Below are 16001 nucleotides of genomic sequence, written 5' to 3'. Positions count from 1 at the left end.
TACAGCCCTGAAAACTCGAAGAATGTCAGGGTTTGGGGAGGGGTCCTCTGTAACTTTTTGCCGAGTACCTAAGGGCAGACTTGGTCTTCCTGAAGAACGAAGTAAGAGTGGAGACCGTCGGTCCCCAGGCTTGTGACCCCTCTGATGACCCTGAGAGGGACAGGGGTGCGTGGTTACGGGAGGTGTGGGCGTATCCGTCTCGTGACGGAGCCGCTGCTCCCTTGTTGATAGGCCCTAAAATTCACACACTGGCGCATGTCCTCCCCACGCGTGTCCTCTCGCCAGCACCAGCTGAGGGCAACTCTAATTTCCCTCTAACCCAGAAGAAAATTTATTTTGCAGATTGGTGGAGAGAAGCGCTTTACTCCAGTTAATTTCTTGTGAACTCTGTTACATTATAATGCCATTTATGAAAATAAATTTCCCTGCCAACTTCAAAATATGCTGTAAAACTGTAGCGAGAAGACCAGTGAGGTCCTCAAAATCGGTGGAACCAGCCAACAGCCCCCGGAGTCACACGTGACTTCTAGCTTCGTCGGCAGGCATCTATCTCATTACATAAGATTCAGATCTCTGCTAGTGAAGAGACTAAAGTGGGGAAAACACTTCTTGCAGCTTCCGTTAGTTCTGAGGCTTCCCTGGTGGCTCAGCTGGTAAAGAACCCACCTGCAATGCAGGAAACCCTGGTTTGATTCCTGGGCTGGGAAGATCTGCTGGAGAAAGGAATGGCTACCCATGGCAGCATTCTGGCCCGGAGAACTCCACAGACTGTATAGTCCATGGGGTCGCAAAGAGTTGGCTACAACTGAGCGACTTTCACTTCAGCTTTAAAAGCTCTGCTGTGTGTAGGATGCTCAGTATATTCCCTTCTCGACCAGACAGCTCCGCTGCTACAACTTTACGCTAAGAAAGTGACTGAGCAGATAGACTAAGGCTTATCGACAGGTCAGTGTGTGCCTTGGAGAAGGAAGCGTCATCCCACTCCAGTATTCCTGCTTGTGGAATCTCATGGCTAGAGGAGCCTGGCGAGCTACCGTCCCTGGGGTCGCAAAGTCAGACACGACCTCAGTGCCGTAGCACGGACGGTGTGGGCCTTTCAATAGAGGATTAAGCGCTCACGCAGCCATACAGTGGAAGTCTCCACAATCATCTTTCTTTTATTGAGGGAGGCCTGTCCTTATGTGCGTGTGGGGTGCCCGTGGTCATTGGGAGCAGGTGCAGGGGAGAAAAGAAGAGGCAGACACGGAAAGTGTTCTCCGAATTTGTTTACAGAAGTGTCTGTTCCCACCTCCGCGTCTAACATCCTGCAGGAACACGGACTAAGCTGTTGACAGAGACTGTCCTGGGGCAGGGCTTGGGGTGGCTTTCACTTTCTGTTTAGGCGTTTCGATACCCGTGCTTAAGCTGTTCAGCGAGCAGTACCGCTTTTATAATCAGGAAAGTCAGTGAAGGAATTTCTGTTTACAAAAGGTGTTTTTTTAAGTGTAAGAAGAAAAAGAACGCTGCTGTAGGACGCAGCCTCCCTCTGAGGACAGAGCGGCCCTCGGGGTCCTGGGCGCCGCCCCCCCAGCTCTGCCTCTTCTGGCACCTGGATCCCACCCACCTCCGAGCAGCGCCCACAGGACAGGGCCATGGGCAGATGCTCTGGAGCCGGGCCTTCGCGCATCCTGGTTCAGGGTGGAGCCCGGCAGGGCCAGTCCGTCTGTGGCCGTTCATGGGCTGCGTTTTAGCTTGGAAACAGCAAAGCCCCAGACAAACAGGAACACTGTTAGGGACCCACTCAGTCTGTGATCCACTCTCGGACCAGCCAGTTCTGGAACGAAGCCGCCGTCCGCCCCAAGCATGCAGCCCCTACAGGCTGTGAAGTCCTGTCCTGGGCATGGCTGCCCCCATGTGGCGTCCAGAGGAGGGGTGGACGGTGAGCTCGCCTGCCCCGGGCCTTCCTCGCCCACCCCAGCTTTGAGCGCCAGGCCCACGTGTTTCTGACTTCATTGGAATCATTTTGTAAGAGCCTCTGAGATCCAAGAAACTTGCTTTTAAAAGCACTCTCTCGAGGGAAGGTATTCACCCCGAAGCTAGTGTGAAAAGCTCTGAGATTTCAGCCAGCACAAGCGTGTAAACTGCCAACTTGAAGCCCATTGTGTGCTGGGTGCGGGCTGGCCCCCTGCCCAGGTGGGCAGGCATGCCCTGTGGCACTCAGCGCCTCTGGGGAAAGCGTCTGCTGCCCTTTAGCGTCTCCCCCTACACCTTGCTGTTCTCGGAACCAGCTTCCCCTTCCCTGTGTCTCCTGCAGGCTGGAATCTGGAGGCAGCGACGCGTCCACTGAGCGGGCCTCAGCCAGAGCCCGCCGGGAGGCCCGCGAGGCCCGCCTGGCCACCCTGAGCAGCCGCGCAGAGGAGGACGGCAGTAGGGACTACAGGAAGGTGGGCTCCGACTCCGGCCCACCCCGCTCGGGACAGCCCCGCAGGGCGCCTCAGTCACCGCCCTCTGCCGGCTGCTGTTTCTTGTACAGTAAAAATGTCCCTGTATCGGGTGCTTAGAGGTGTGGGAAGCAGCAAGGACCGAGAGTTGTGGAAGGGAGAGCAAAGCCATTTGCTTTCAGTGAGGCCCGTGAGCCCCAGACACACACGCTGCTCGGTCGCGGTCAGTAACAGTACTCTGGTTTGAGGGTTTATGTTATTTCACGGCTTGTTTCCTTCACTTCTTGCAGAAGAGAACCCAGCTCAAGGGGCCGGCTCGAAACCGTTTCTGTGCATGAGGTGCCAGGAAAAACTTTTTTCTTACCAAAACGTTTGTCTTGTTAGGCAGAACTTGGCTAAAACGGGTACACATGCAAGGGCGGCTCCAGCGTCAAGCCTGTTCTGTGTGGGAACCAGAGTTCTACACCACGACGCAGCGTTGCGTCCGCTCTGTCCCCTGCCCTGGAGAGCAGCATTACTGACGGGAGTGTCACCTTTGTGTTCGGTCCCTTGGACCTCACGGTTCCAGCAGCAGGAGGCCTGTCCCCAGCTGCCCACTTGGTGGGGACCTGACTCCTCTCTCCCTCCCCAGCTCTACGAGAGCGCCCTGACCGAGAACCAGAAGCTGAAGACAAAACTTCAGGAGGCCCAGCTCGAGCTGGCGGACGTGAAGTCCAGGCTTGAGAAGATGGCCCAGGTGAGGTGGGGAGAGGAGAGCCAGACTTGGATGGGGCAGCGAGGTGGTCAGGACGGCCCTCCCCAGAGATGAGGGGCGGGCTTCACCTGCCATGGGCCATTGCTGGGTCTGTGGGAAGCCGCCTGGAGGCCTGGGGGTGAGAGTTTTGAGTCTTGCCAGGGCGGCCCAGGTGGAGACCAGAGCTGGCTGTCAGTTCTGCCCCAAGATGGGGTCCGAAAGCAGAGATGGAAATGCTGGACCTGAGCAGTGAGCATGTGGCGGGGGACAGTGTCCTCCTAACCCGCAGGCGAGCAGGGGTGCCAGCGCCCGGGGGGCCGGGGTGGGGGCATGCCCCGGGGGGGGGGGGCCTGCCCCGAGGGCTTTCTCGACGGCTCTGCAGTGCAGAGCCGCCTGTCCTGGGAGCTGTGCTTCATCCTCACCCTGGAAGGGCACCGCCTGCTCATGGCAGCCGAAGCCGACTTTCTCCTGAAGGGGCTGCCGGGCTGGCCGCGCAGGCCTGGGCTGCACGGTTCAGAGGCTGGGGGCGTCCTGCGAGGAACCCCGCCCCCACTCCCTCTGCAGAAGCCCCAGCAGTGCCTCTTCTGACCTCCGGGTCTTGGCTTCATGGCGCAGCGCTCCCACGAGCTGGGGCACTGATTGCGCGGTGGCTGTTGAAGATAAACTCAGCCTCTGCGTCCCTGGGGAAGTGTGTGGACTTTTTAGCCAACTGCTTTACTGGGTGTGTCGGAATATGCTTTGTTTTGCCAAATACGAGTTACTGAAAGTCAGAAGAAATGCTGGTGCTGCAAGCCAAGCCTCAGCTCTTTACCAAAAATGGACTGTTCGATGGACAGTGAGGGGGAGGCCTGTCGGCCCCACACATCTGTGTGCAGACGGTTACCACATGGACGCACGGCGTGTCTGCAGGGAAGGCCCACCCTAACTCGGAGGGCTTAGATTTAAACCAAGGCAAAACAGAACAAGTTCTTTGGCCGAGTAAGCTAGTTAAGCTCTCCCAATGCAGGTGAAGTAGCCGTGAAATGGCTCCCGCGGCCCCGGCTCAGGCAGGAGGACCGGGGTGCGACTGCCCTGCCCCTTCTCTCCTCCTGCTTCTCGGTGGAGGGAGTGGCCGATGGCCGTGCGCTTCAGAGACATCGGCGAGAGCCTCGGACAGGAGCCTGAAATCCCGAGTCTCTGCTGGTTCCGGCCAGTCCTTCACTGTTTAAGAAAAGAAGCCTCCTCAAGAACGCCAGCACGCTTTCTGTGTTCACTCAGCGTTTCTGTGCTTGGTACTCAGCATAAGCAGCCACTTTGTCATCAGCGGTCTGTTGGTCGTAAGGAATTCTGCCTGGTTCTGAAGCGCTGATAGCAGAAGGGGCCTCGGGGCGTCCCCATGCCCCATCGAGGAGTCCAGCCTTGAAGCTACTCTGCTTTTTGGCTGTGGTGGCTGAATCTTTTTATCTCCTCTCCAAATTATGTGTTAAAAGTAGAGGCTCCCCTGGTGGCTCAGAGGTAGAGAACCTGCCTACCAGTGTAGGAGACATGGGTTCGATCCCTGGTCCTCAAAGACCCCACATGCTGAGGAGCAGCCAAGCCCGCACTCCACGAGCCGGAGCCCAAGCCACATGCCTGGAGCCCGCGCTCCCCAGCAGGAGAAGCCACCACAGGACGGCGCCCACACTGCCCCACAGCCGGAGAGCGGCCCCCGCGCCGCAGCCGGGGAGCAGCCCGCACAGCAGCAAAGCCCGGGTGCGGCCAGAGTGAAGAAAGGAAGAAGGTGGAGGGCGGCCCCTAGCAGAGCTCCAGTCTCTCGTTCGAGCAGAGTCTCGCCCGGTGCAGAGCCCGTTGCACAAAGCAGGAAGGCGCTGCACACAGCAGGCAGGTCTGTGGGTGGACCGAGACCCACGGGCCTCCAGCCCGCCCACCTGAACAGCACCACCTCTGCCCCCAGGACAGAGGGGCAGAGCAGCAGGGGCCGCTCAGGAGCAAGGCCCCTCCATTCCCTCCGGCCTGAGATTCCAGAGAGGGAAGGGGGGTGGCACGGGGCGAGTCGGACAGCCTTGAAGCGAGTGTGTATCTCCATGTATGTTGGTGTGTGTGTGTGTGTGTGCGTGTTGTGGGGGTGTTGTGTGTATATGATGAATGTGTGTATATGTAGTGGGTGTGTATGTGATGAATGTGTATTGTGTGGGAGTGTGTGGTGAATGTGTGTATGTAATTGTGTTGTGGGTGTGTGTGTAGTGAATGTGTTTACATTTAGTGTGTGGTGTGTGTGGTAGATGTGTGTGGGAGTGTGTTGTATGTGGTGAGTGTATGTGTGTATACAGGTAGTGCGTGTGTTTCTCTGTGTTGTTTCGTGTATACATGTCGTGTGTCCTGCGTGTGCGTGTGGTGAATGTGTATATGTGTAGTCTATGTTCTGTGGGTGTGTGGTGGATGAGTGTGTGTAGTGTGTGGGGGTTATGTGTGGTGGTGTCTGTGTATGTGTACATGTGTGTTGTTTGTGCGTGTACATGTACTGTGTAGTATGTGTGTTGTGTGTGATAAACGCGTGTGGGGGTGTGTTCTGTGTGTACATGTAGTGTGTTGTGTGTATACATGTACTACGTAGCGTGTGTATACATTTAGTGCGTATATAGTATGTGTGGTGTGTAGGCATCTTGTGTGTGGTGAATGTATCTGTGTACACGTAGTGTGTATTCTGTGGGGGTGTTTGTGTGTGTGTAGTATGTATATAATGTGCGGTGAAACTACATGTGGGTGTGTGTTATGTGTGGGCGTGTTGTGTGTACATGTATGTGTTGTGTGTGGGGGTGTTGTATGTGTATACATGTAGTGGGTATGGAGTGTATTTCGATGTATACATGTGTTGTGTGTATACATGTAGTGCCTGTGGTGAATGTGTGTGTACATGTAGTGTGTACTGTAAGGGGTTGTGTTTGTGATATGTATGTAGTGTGTGCTGAATGTGTGTGTATACATGTACATGTGGGGGTGTGTTGCTTATGTGTGGGTTGTGTGTGTACGTGGTGTGTGTGTGGTGTGTGTATACATGTATGCGTGTGGTGTGTGTGTGTACATGTAGTCTCTGGGTGTGTGTCATATGTGTATATACATGTGTGTACATGTGTATGTGTTGGGGAGTGTTGTGTGTGATTTGGGTGTCTTATGTGTGGGTGTGTGTTGTGTATGCATGTAGTGTGCGTGGTGTGTTGTGTGTGTGTGTAGTGTTATGTGTACATGTGTGCATGTGTGTGTAGTGTGTTGCATGTGTGTTGTGTGTGCGTGTAGTGTGTTGTGTATGTGCATGTGTGTGTGTTGTGTGGTGTGTGTGTAGTGTGTGTTGCGTATGTACATGTGTGCGTGTTGTGTGGGTGTGTGTGGTGTGTGTGCATGTGTATGTGGTGTGTGTGTTGTGTATGCATGTAGTGTGTGTGTGGTGTGTGTGGTGTGCGTGTAGTGTGTTGTGTATGTGTGTTGTGTGGGTGTGTGGTGTGTGCATGTAGTGTGCGTGTTGCATGTGTGGTGTGTGTGCGTGTGGTGTGTGTGCTGCATGTGTTGTGTGTGCGTATAATGTATGTGTGCATGTGTGTGGTGCGTGTGTGCATGTGTATGTGGTGTGTTGTGTATGTATGTAGTGTGCATGTGTTGTGTGCATGTGGTGTGTGCATGTGGTATTATGTGTACACGTGTGCATGTGGTATGTGCGTGTGGTGTGTGCGTGTAGTGTGTTTATGTGTACATGTGTGCATGTAATGTGTATGTGTACATGTGTGTGTGTTGTGTGGGTGGGTGTGGTGTGTGTATATACATGTATGTGTGTACGTGTATGTGTTGGGGAGTGTTGCGTATGTGATGTGGGTGTCTTATGTATGGGTATGTGTTGTTTGCATGTGTGTTGTGTGCGTGTGTGTGTGCTGTGTATGTACATGTGTGCATGTGTGTGGTGTGTGCGTGGTGTGTGTTGTGTATGTGTGCGTGTGGTGTTATGTGTACAGGTGTGCATGTTTGGGTGTGTGTGCATGTAGTGTGCGTGTTGCATGTGTGTGCATGTTGTGTGTTGTGTGTACATGTGCATGTTGTGTGGGTGTGTGTGGTGTGTGCATGTAGTGTGCGTGTTGCATGTGTGCATGTAGTGTGTATGTGCATGTGTGCGTGTTGTGGGTGTGGTGCGTGTGTGCGCGTTGTGGGTGTGGTGTGTTGTGTACATGTGTGCATGTTGTGTGGGTGTGTGGTGTGTTGCGTGTGTGTGCGTGTTGTGTATGTGTGCATGTGGTGTGTGTGTGTGCACGTGTATGTGGTGTGGGTGTGTTGTGTATGCATGCAGTGTGCATGTTGTGTGTGGGTGTGTGCTATGTTTGGGGGGGTGTTGTGTGGGTGTGGTGTGTATGTGTACATGTATGCGTGTAGTGTGGTGTATGTGTGTGTTGTGTACATGTGTGCATGTGTGTGGTGTGCATGTAGTGTGCGTGTTGCATGTGTGTTGTGTGCGTGTAGCGTGTTGTGTATGTGTGCATGTGTGGCGTGTGTGGTGTGTGTGCGTGTGTGTGGTGTGGGTGTGTTGTGTATGCATGCAGTGTGCGTGTTGTGTGGGTGTGTGCTATGTTTGGGGGGTGTGTTGTGGGTGTGGTGACTGTGCATTCGTGTCCCTGCCATGTCATGTTTCAGGGGGCCCGGCCGCCGCCCCCAGCCCCGCCGTAGGGACTCTGTGAAACCGGGAGGGGCGGTGAAGTGCATCTCAGTCGTGTCAGGACCCGTGGGCAGGGCCTGCTGTGTGACCGCCTGGAGCCCCGCCACCTCGTGGGCTGCCGGTGGGGGCTAGACGAGACGAGCCCTCTGGCCCTGAGACCTCCAGTAACAACTGTGTTCCTTCCCTCCTTTTGCACCGACAGAAGCAAGACAAGACACCTGACCGGTCGTCGGCACTGGAGACGGAGAAGCGGGTGCGTGTGCGTCAGGGGCGGGGCTTCCGCGCGGCCGTCCCAGGGGCTGCCGTTCTCTCTGCCTCCGGGCGGCAGTTTGGTTGCTAGTCCCAGGGCGGCCTCTGAGCTCAGGGCAGGGGTCCAGGGGGCCGCTGGCATCGCTGGGGCAGGTGGAGGTGTGCAGACTCAGCTGCCCGCAGAGTGCGTCCCCAGCACACGCGCCCTCCCGCCCTGCTGAGCAGAAGGGGCGCTTTCGGCTGCACCCTGGATTGAGGTCTAAGGACCGAACGTGAGCGAACAGCCTGCTCATTCTAACCGAGGGGCTTCTCAGTCAGCTGCTGACTCCTCCCGAGCACACTCAGGATCTATCTGAGCACACTCAGGATCTATCTGGGGGTCGACTTTCTCGGGTTGGGAGAAATCAGGTGTACTGATGAACTCCAGCGTCGCCTTGACCTGGAGTATAAAATACGTTCTCATCTCTCCTGTTGCCATGTTTAATTTGGAAAGCAGCTCAGTTTTACATTCGATTCCCACGGCATGGGGTTCTGGCTAAGCGGGGCCGGGGGGGGCGGGGGGGTGGCTTCTTGACTTGGAGTCCATCAGTACTCAGCGTCTTGCCCTGTTGAACAGGAGAGGCGGGCCCTGGAGCGGAAGATGTCGGAGATGGAAGAGGAAGTGAAGGTATGGAGCCTGCAGGCCGCGGGGGCTCGTGAGGGGCGCTCACTGTGTGGGTGAGGGGAGCCTGGGCTCGACCCTCAGCCCCTTGGAACAGACGTGGCCTTTGGGCCAAGGGGACGTCTAACTGGCTGGGGCAAACCTGAGCTGAACCTGGAGGGTTTCCTCTGAGGGCTTCCCCCAAGGGGCTGGATGAAAGGACAAAGGCGGGCTTCCAGCTCCAGCCCTGAGGACGGGTCGCAGGTGGGGCTGCTCCGGGGTCTGAGGACCTGCAGCACCCATCCCCCCATCAGCCCTCAGGCCCTGGGAGTTGCACTCAAGGGCACAGGATGGGTCTGGCGGGGCAGGGCAGGGCGGCGTCAGATCTGCGTGTCGGGGCGATAGTGAGGGGGCTACACACTTGTGTGAAACACACTTGGGTGAAACACACTCGGGCTTCCTCCCTGGGAGCCAGAGGCACCGGGCTGTGAGCTGAGCCCTTTGAGAGAGACCATTCCTTGTTCCCATGGCCTAAAAAGGTGGGTTATTTATTAAAGAAGGTTGCCCAAGGCCTGACAATGTCTAAACTGACGTGCGGTCAGGTGCCAGGCGCCGCGTCGGTCTGCATGGCCCCAGCACGGGAGGCACGTGGGCGGCAGGCTCGGCGTCCCAGGGTGGACGGGCCACGCTGGCGGGCGGTTTCGGGCAGGGCCCCCTGTGTCTGCAGCAGGGCCGCCTCTCCCGAGGGCGTGGGGCCCACGCCCCCCAGCTGCTGGCTCCTCTGGACGCACCGCCCGGCGCTCCAAGCGTGCCCCCCACACGGGGTCCGCAGGGTGGGCCTTGGTTCCTCGGAGCTCCTCTGGTTTTGCCTCTCTTGAGCTACACTGGCCGCTGTCAGGGTGCTCCTTAGGAAACGGGCCAGCCCTGAGGAGAGTGTGGACACGGCCGGCCCCAGCTGGGACCCTGCAAACAGGGCCCTCAGGAGCCCGGGCCTCACCCGCTCCAGGCCAGGCTGCCGTCTGGTCCGCTTGGCCTGCATGGGGGGTGCACGCTTGTCCGGAGGGGAGCCGCCGGGCCCGCTCCCGCCCGTGTGGGAGCCCTCAGGCCGCAGCTCAGGCAGCTGGCTCTGTGCCCTCCTCTCGGCCTGCGGTTCCCTCAGCGGGGTCACAAGGCCTTCTCCTCTGCTTCGAGGTCAGCACACGGGGCGGTGCCCCACGAGGTCCAGGTTCTGTGCCAGCCCAGCTGGAACGGGGTGGGGCCTGTGCGTGAGTGTCTGCGCCCCGGGCAGTAGGCATGCTGATCGGAACCTGGCTTTTCCTGCGGCCACCCTGTTCTCCCCGGCCAGCCGCAGACCCCAGTCACACGTGCGCCCAGGGAACTGTTCCGTGTACACAGAAGCTCAGGCCCTGCAGGCTTGGTCGCGGGGAGCCCCGGGAAGCGGGAGGGCCTCAAGGACGGATGGGGCTGGGGCCAGTTTCCTGACTCTGGACCCTGAGGTGGGCTGGCCTACCTCACCCCCAACCTCGTCACCCCTCCCCCATCTCACCGCCTCCCCTCCCCCACCTCCTCCCCTCCCCTCCCCCACGTCCTCACCCCTTCACCCCTCCCCCATCTCACCCTTCCCAATCTTGTCCCCTTCCTCCCCTCCCCTCCCGCCCTCACTCCCTTTGCTCCCCTCCCCTCCCCTCCTCCGGGCGCTGGCACGGGAGGTCCTGCAGCCCACCCATGTGGACACTGCTTTTTGAGTTTTGTCTTCTGGCTCTGGAAGCGTCCCTGGCTGACCCTGGCCCCCTGCTCGGCCGCTCCCTGCCCCTTCGGACCGCCCTGCCCCCACAGCCACATTCTTTCCCTTGACCCGCCTGTGCTCCCAGGTTCTGAGAGTCGCTCTCCTAGCTGAACACCGCTCTAGGAGGCAAGGACCATTTCGTGGAGGGACCATGATTGCTGAAAGCGCTGGTCCCGTCAGCCCCAGGGAAGGGGCAGCGCTATGGACTGTCCACGGGTCCTTGGGCCTGGCCCCGCACGCTGCACCGTGAGCGCACTCACCCTCTGGCTGAGGGGACCCCCTGGCCCGGCCCTTCTGGGCTCCTGGGAGCCTTGGGCCACCCTCCTGCCGCCCAGGGGCGAGTCTCCGTCGTGAGGGTCGAGGGTCAGCCGTCTTCTGCGTGTGTTTCCTTTTTGCCGTCTCCCCTTCCTGCTGCTTCTCGTTTTCTTCCTTCTCTCCTGGAAACTCCCTGCTCCCCCTCCTCACCTTCCATCTCTGCCCTTCCCCTCTGCGTGGGCCGAAGAGACCTTCCTCTGGCGCCTGGCGACCTGTCTGTAGGCATGTAACCCACAGGTCGTCGTCTCCGTCTGAGGAGCCCGTTCTCTCCCTCCCAGAGCTGATGGCCCCAGCTTCAGGCTCTGAGGCCTGCGGGAAGGATTGGGCCGGGCAGGAGCCTGTTTATTGCTGGCTGCAGTCCATGGACGGCCATGCACGTGCTGTGGGGTGACCGCTGGACGGGCCTGGCGCCGGCCACTCACCTGTTTTCTGAGATGAGGCCCTGCCCTCCCCCAGGGCAGGGAGCAGGTCTCCACCCTGGCTTCCAGGCAGCAGAGCAGGCCTTGCTGGGGCCCTGTGTCCAGGGGAGGGCAGGCTGCCACAGGTGCGCCTCCTACAGGCCTCGTTCCATTGAAAATGAAACACAAGTGAGATAGTAAAGACTCAGAGAGGAGATGAACGGGAGTTGGGAGCCAAGTTCAGGGCAGGACGTGAGGAGAGGGGAGCAGGGCAGCCCCAGACACCGGCCCCCAGACTCACCCCTGCCACAGCCAGCCCCCAGCCCCAGATGCCCACCCACCACCTCCGCCTCGCCTTTCCTTCCTTGCGTGCAGACTGAGCGCAGAAGCAGAAAGCCATGTGACTTCTCTGTCCCACTTTTCTCTTCTCTGGCCTGTCCTGTCTGTCTGTCCGTCCCTGTCTCACTCTCTGCAGAACCTTCACCAGCTAAAACAGATTCAGACCTTGAAGCACGTGAACAAGCAGCTGCAGGCTGAGAACCGGGCTCTGACCCGGGTTGTGGCCAGACTCTCGGAGGCCGTCGAGGGCTCGGACCCCCAGGGGCCCTAGTCCTCCCTGCCACTCCAGGCACGTTCCCTCTGTTGTCGGCCTCGGGCTCTGCACTCGCCCCCAGAGCCTACATGTGTGGGGTCCATGCAGGTTGGTGGTCTGCAGGCGCAGGGCAGGGGCCTGGCTTGGGCTCTGTTGAGACTCTTCCCTCAAGGTGGCCGCACAGGTCCTGGCCTGTGTGTGAATGCCACGCGTTTCCAGGGGAGGGCGGGCTCTCGGTCAGCTGTGACCCCAGTGCAGCCTGTTCCCTGGAGCAGTCAGGTTGGGCCTGGGGTGCTGTGACCAAGGGCAGGGGGTGCAGGCTCCAGACACCCAGGGGCTGGATCCCACGTGCTGCTCAGCCTCTGAGTCTGAGGTCTGGGGTGTCTAGAGCTCCCCGCTTGTTCTGTGTGCAGCCGGGCGAGAACCAGGCCCCGGGCCCTGCCCAGAGCAAGCGCTGGGCAGGGGCTCTGAGCCTGCTCCTCTCCACCACCTCCCGCGCTGGGTCTTGCCTTCTTTTCCCATCTTGGGGGCCGTGCCCTCCTGCCTGTCGAAGGTCTGGGTCTGGAGCACGGCCCTTCCCATGGCCAGGCCCTCCCTGACAGAGCCACAGGCAGGAGGCTGTGAGCGGTCACCAGAGGACCAGGAAACGCGTCCCCTGGACTCGGAGCCTCTCCCTCACGTGGCCTGAAGCCCGACTCACAGTTGGCGCGTTTCCCGCCAAGGTGGCCTGAGCAGTCCTCACTCTCTGACATGAGTTTTTGATTTCCAGCAACAATCTAATTAGTCCCGACCAAGGCTTGCTCTTCTTTCCGCCTGTCTGCTGTGCCTCTGGGTCAGTAGCTGGCAGCTCGCACCCGCCGGGTCTGAACCCCCTCCCCCCACCCACCCCCGCATTCCTGTCGGGCACGCTGGGGTCCCCCTGCCAGCCGAGGGCCCCCGGCCTCCTGGGAAGGTGCATGAGGTCCACGCTCCACTCAGGGAGATCAGCCCTTGACTCAGGGTGAACTGGGGGCCCCAAAAGATGTCCCATTTTTCTCATTCCCCCTCTGGTGAGGAAGATCCCGGGCCTGGTTGGGGCTAGGTACCGCAGAGCTGGTGGTTCTGTGCAGGCCCGTGCCAAGCTCTCTGCTTACACGTTCTCATTCAGTGAGAAACCAGCCGCTGTTCTTGCTGGAAGAACCAAGTCAGAAGACGTGACCCGCCCTAGGTCATGGGGAGAGTGTGGGGCAGGCGGCCTCTGCCGTCTGAGCGCCAGCCTCTCCCGGTCCTTTCCGACTGTCCCGGGCTGTCAGCAGAAGCTTGGGCAGCTGAGAAAGTGCCTCGACCTGGTTTTCCCAAAGAATCAAGTCTTAACCTGGAAGTGAGTCTCCCGAGAGTCGAGGCCGTGTTTGGACATGTTTTCAAAGGCGGCAGTTCAGACCTGATCTGAGAGCCACCGGTGGCGACACGGCCATACCCACGTGGAGCTGCTTTCCATCCAGAGCCGCTGCGGGAACGCAGCCCGGGCGTCTGCTGGCGGCCTGGGAGGGCACATCAGAGGGCCTCTCCCAGCCTCTCGGCCCAGGCGTCTGAGCAGTTGAGGCTGAGGGTGGGCAGGGAGGTGGTCCAGGCTCTGATGGGGCCGCAGGGGCATCATAGGGGCTCAGAGGGACCGCCCTGCTCTGGTGTTTCTGGATCAGCGCCCTCCTACACGCCATGCCACAGCTGTGGGCCCCTCAGAGTCCCTGCTTTGTGGGGGACCAGGGCAGGGACGGGCCTTTCTAGATACAAAGTGGTAAACCCAGGGAAGAGAGCCAGGTGCCTGACGTGGCCCGGCTTCTGGACCCCCACCTGCAGCGTCCGTCTTCCCATGAGGGGCTGTGCGTGGACAGCGATGCTGGGCTCCTGTCCACATCTGTGGCCGTGAGGGGGGCTGTGTCCCAGCCCCCAGGGCCGTCCTGACGCTCCAGATACCCTCTGTCCTCTGGGCACCAGTGCTGCTGCCTGCGGTCCACATACGTCTGTCTGCAGCTTAACCTGCTTCATCTGTAAGGGGCTGAGGGGACAGTTCCATCCTTTTCGGGAATCTGACTGGCCCCTGAGTGTTACTAGCAGAGCCCCAGGAACATGGCCCAGTGGGGGCTGTAGGCCTGAACGACCGAGCAGAGGATATTGGCCCTCAACAGATGGGAGGAGGGGTGTGGTCGCCCTCGAGGTGAACAAGTTCTCTCCCTCAGACCAGCACCTGCAGCCAGGTCACACGCCAGCTGCGTCCCTCTGGGGCCGTCAGGGCGCTTGGACCCCATGCCTCCCTTGGGAGTGCCCCGCCTAGGCTAGGGGCCGCTGCCCCCTTTGTCCCACAGGTCGAGCAGTGGGGTGTGAGGGTCCAAGGCTAATGGAACAGCTCTCCCACCTCCCACGGCAGTCCCGGCCCGGTTTTGGGGCTGATGAGGCCACGTGCGCCGTGGCCCCAGGGCCCTCAGCTTTCCTGTCCCCGGGCTGCAGCAGCAGGACCCGCACGTCGTCCTGTGGGTGTGAGCGGAGGCCTGGGCTGTGCCCCCACCTCCCCCTTCACCCTCCGAACGTCCCTGTGTCCCCAGCATGGGCGCTGCCCCAGGTTGTCCAACCGGAGTGGTCCCAGGGAGGACCCAGGAAGCAGTCACTCGCCCAGGATGGGGGGAGGGCGTCCCTGCCGCGGGGCCGGGAGCTGGCGCTGGTCACCCTCACACAGTGGCCTGGCGCGGGCCACACCAGGCCTCACGCGTCTTCCTCCGCCCCGCAGGTCCTGACAGAGCTGAAGTCCGACAACCAGAGGCTGAAAGACGAAAACGGTGCCCTCATCAGGGTCATCAGCAAGCTGTCCAAGTAGGCCAGGCCCGGGCTGCCGGGGACAGCCCGTGTCTGCACCCGCCGGCCGAGCCGGGGCCTGCCTCTGGCCGCCAGCCGCTGCCAGCCGCCGCCAGCCGCCGCGCCCTCGGCGGCCCCCCAGCCCCCCCACCCCGGCTCAGACAGTTCCCATCAAGGCACCACAGCGACCCTCAGCCGGCTGGGCATCCGGAGGCGGCTCGGGGTTGCCAGGCCCGCCTCAGACCCGGCCTCCCGCTGCCCGGCCGCTCGCCCCTGCCGCCCAGGAGCTGACTCTCCTCTGAGCCCATGCGGCGATGCTGGTGGCAGCTTTTCTGCCGACCGCCTACTGGCACCTGGCTGTTGCAGCGCCTGCCCCAAGCTCGGGCGGCCTGGCTCATCCCCGAGTCTGTGCTGTTACAGTCCGTCCTTGGTGCCCCTGCTGCGCGTGCCCGGGGCGTAGGTGCTGGACAGGCCCCAAGCCCCTCAGTCCGTCCAGGCGCTCACGCCATGAAGCCGGGCCGGGCTCTCAGCACGCCTGTCCCCCCGTCACAGTCTTCACGAGAAAACCTGGGCTCTGAGCGCCCCACCTGCCTCGCTCCCTCAACCCGATTTCCTGTCCTGAGAAAAGCAGCACCACCTCCGTGAGGGCTTCTGAGGGGCGCGGGGCGGGCTGCTGGAGGCGGACTCGCTGGAGGTGGCTGTGAGTGGGGCCCACGAGGAGACCGGCCTCAAGGACGCTGACTTGGCGACTCTGGGCGTGTGTGGAGAGAGGCGCTCGCTCGCTTAGGAGCAGCAGGAGTCCAGGCTCCAGCAGGGGCAGGGCCCCCCTCCACAGCCGTGTCCAGGGACCCCACCCCGGGTCAGGGAGCTTTGGGGGTTGTACCTTGATCACTCGCAAGCTGGGAGACGCTGATAACCAGAAAGGTTCTGGGTGGGAGCAGAGGTCTTCCTGAGGCCCCCCGTCACGTGCTAGCCCTGCCCTGCGTGGTTGGGGACCCGAGGCACCAGCGGCTCCCTGGCCCAGAGCTCAGTCCCCACGTGGCCGGCTCCCTGCTCGTCCCGGCGTGGCCGCCTCCCCGGACAGAAGCCTGGATGAACCGCCCCCTCGGTCCAGGGCAGAGTTGGGTCCTGAGTCCTTGGTAATGCCTTGGTGTTAATACTGAGGCCTGTGCTTTTTGTAGGAGTTCTGTCCCTCGGCTGGTGTGAGCACGCAGGTCAGCTTGGGGCTGCTGTTGATGTCTGGTGTGTAGCTGTCAGCAAACACTACCTCTGTCTGAGAAAATGGCAGAGTGCTCCAGCTCCTCCGTGGCCCTCAGAAGCGTCCCGTGCTCCTTAACCCAGAGCTATGATTGATCACAGTCCCGGCTCCA

At 60.2% G+C, this 16001-nt stretch overlaps 1 protein-coding gene across 4 annotated transcripts in view; it reads left to right on the top strand.

The window, feature by feature from the left end:
* The window catches only part of PPP1R12B (protein phosphatase 1 regulatory subunit 12B), a 173311-nt gene extending 158612 nt beyond the window's left edge, over positions 1-14699 (top strand). For all 4 annotated transcript variants that reach the window (XM_052653524.1, XM_052653523.1, XM_052653526.1 and 1 more), the window contains 6 exons: positions 2294-2423; positions 3052-3156; positions 8028-8078; positions 8691-8741; positions 11689-11841; positions 14567-14699. In XM_052653524.1, coding sequence (XP_052509484.1) covers positions 2294-2423; positions 3052-3156; positions 8028-8078; positions 8691-8741; positions 11689-11823 — 472 coding nt within the window. In that variant the 3' untranslated portion in view covers positions 11824-11841; positions 14567-14699. The remainder of the gene's footprint in view (positions 1-2293; positions 2424-3051; positions 3157-8027; positions 8079-8690; positions 8742-11688; positions 11842-14566) is intronic.
* Positions 14700-16001: the final 1302 nt, after the last annotated feature.

The sequence above is a fragment of the Budorcas taxicolor genome, chromosome 16 (assembly GCF_023091745.1).
Source record: "Budorcas taxicolor isolate Tak-1 chromosome 16, Takin1.1, whole genome shotgun sequence".
In the NCBI taxonomy this organism is placed as follows: domain Eukaryota; kingdom Metazoa; phylum Chordata; class Mammalia; order Artiodactyla; family Bovidae; genus Budorcas; species Budorcas taxicolor.
The sequence above is the reverse complement of the archived record's forward strand: the minus strand, read 5'-3'. Positions and strand labels throughout refer to the sequence as shown.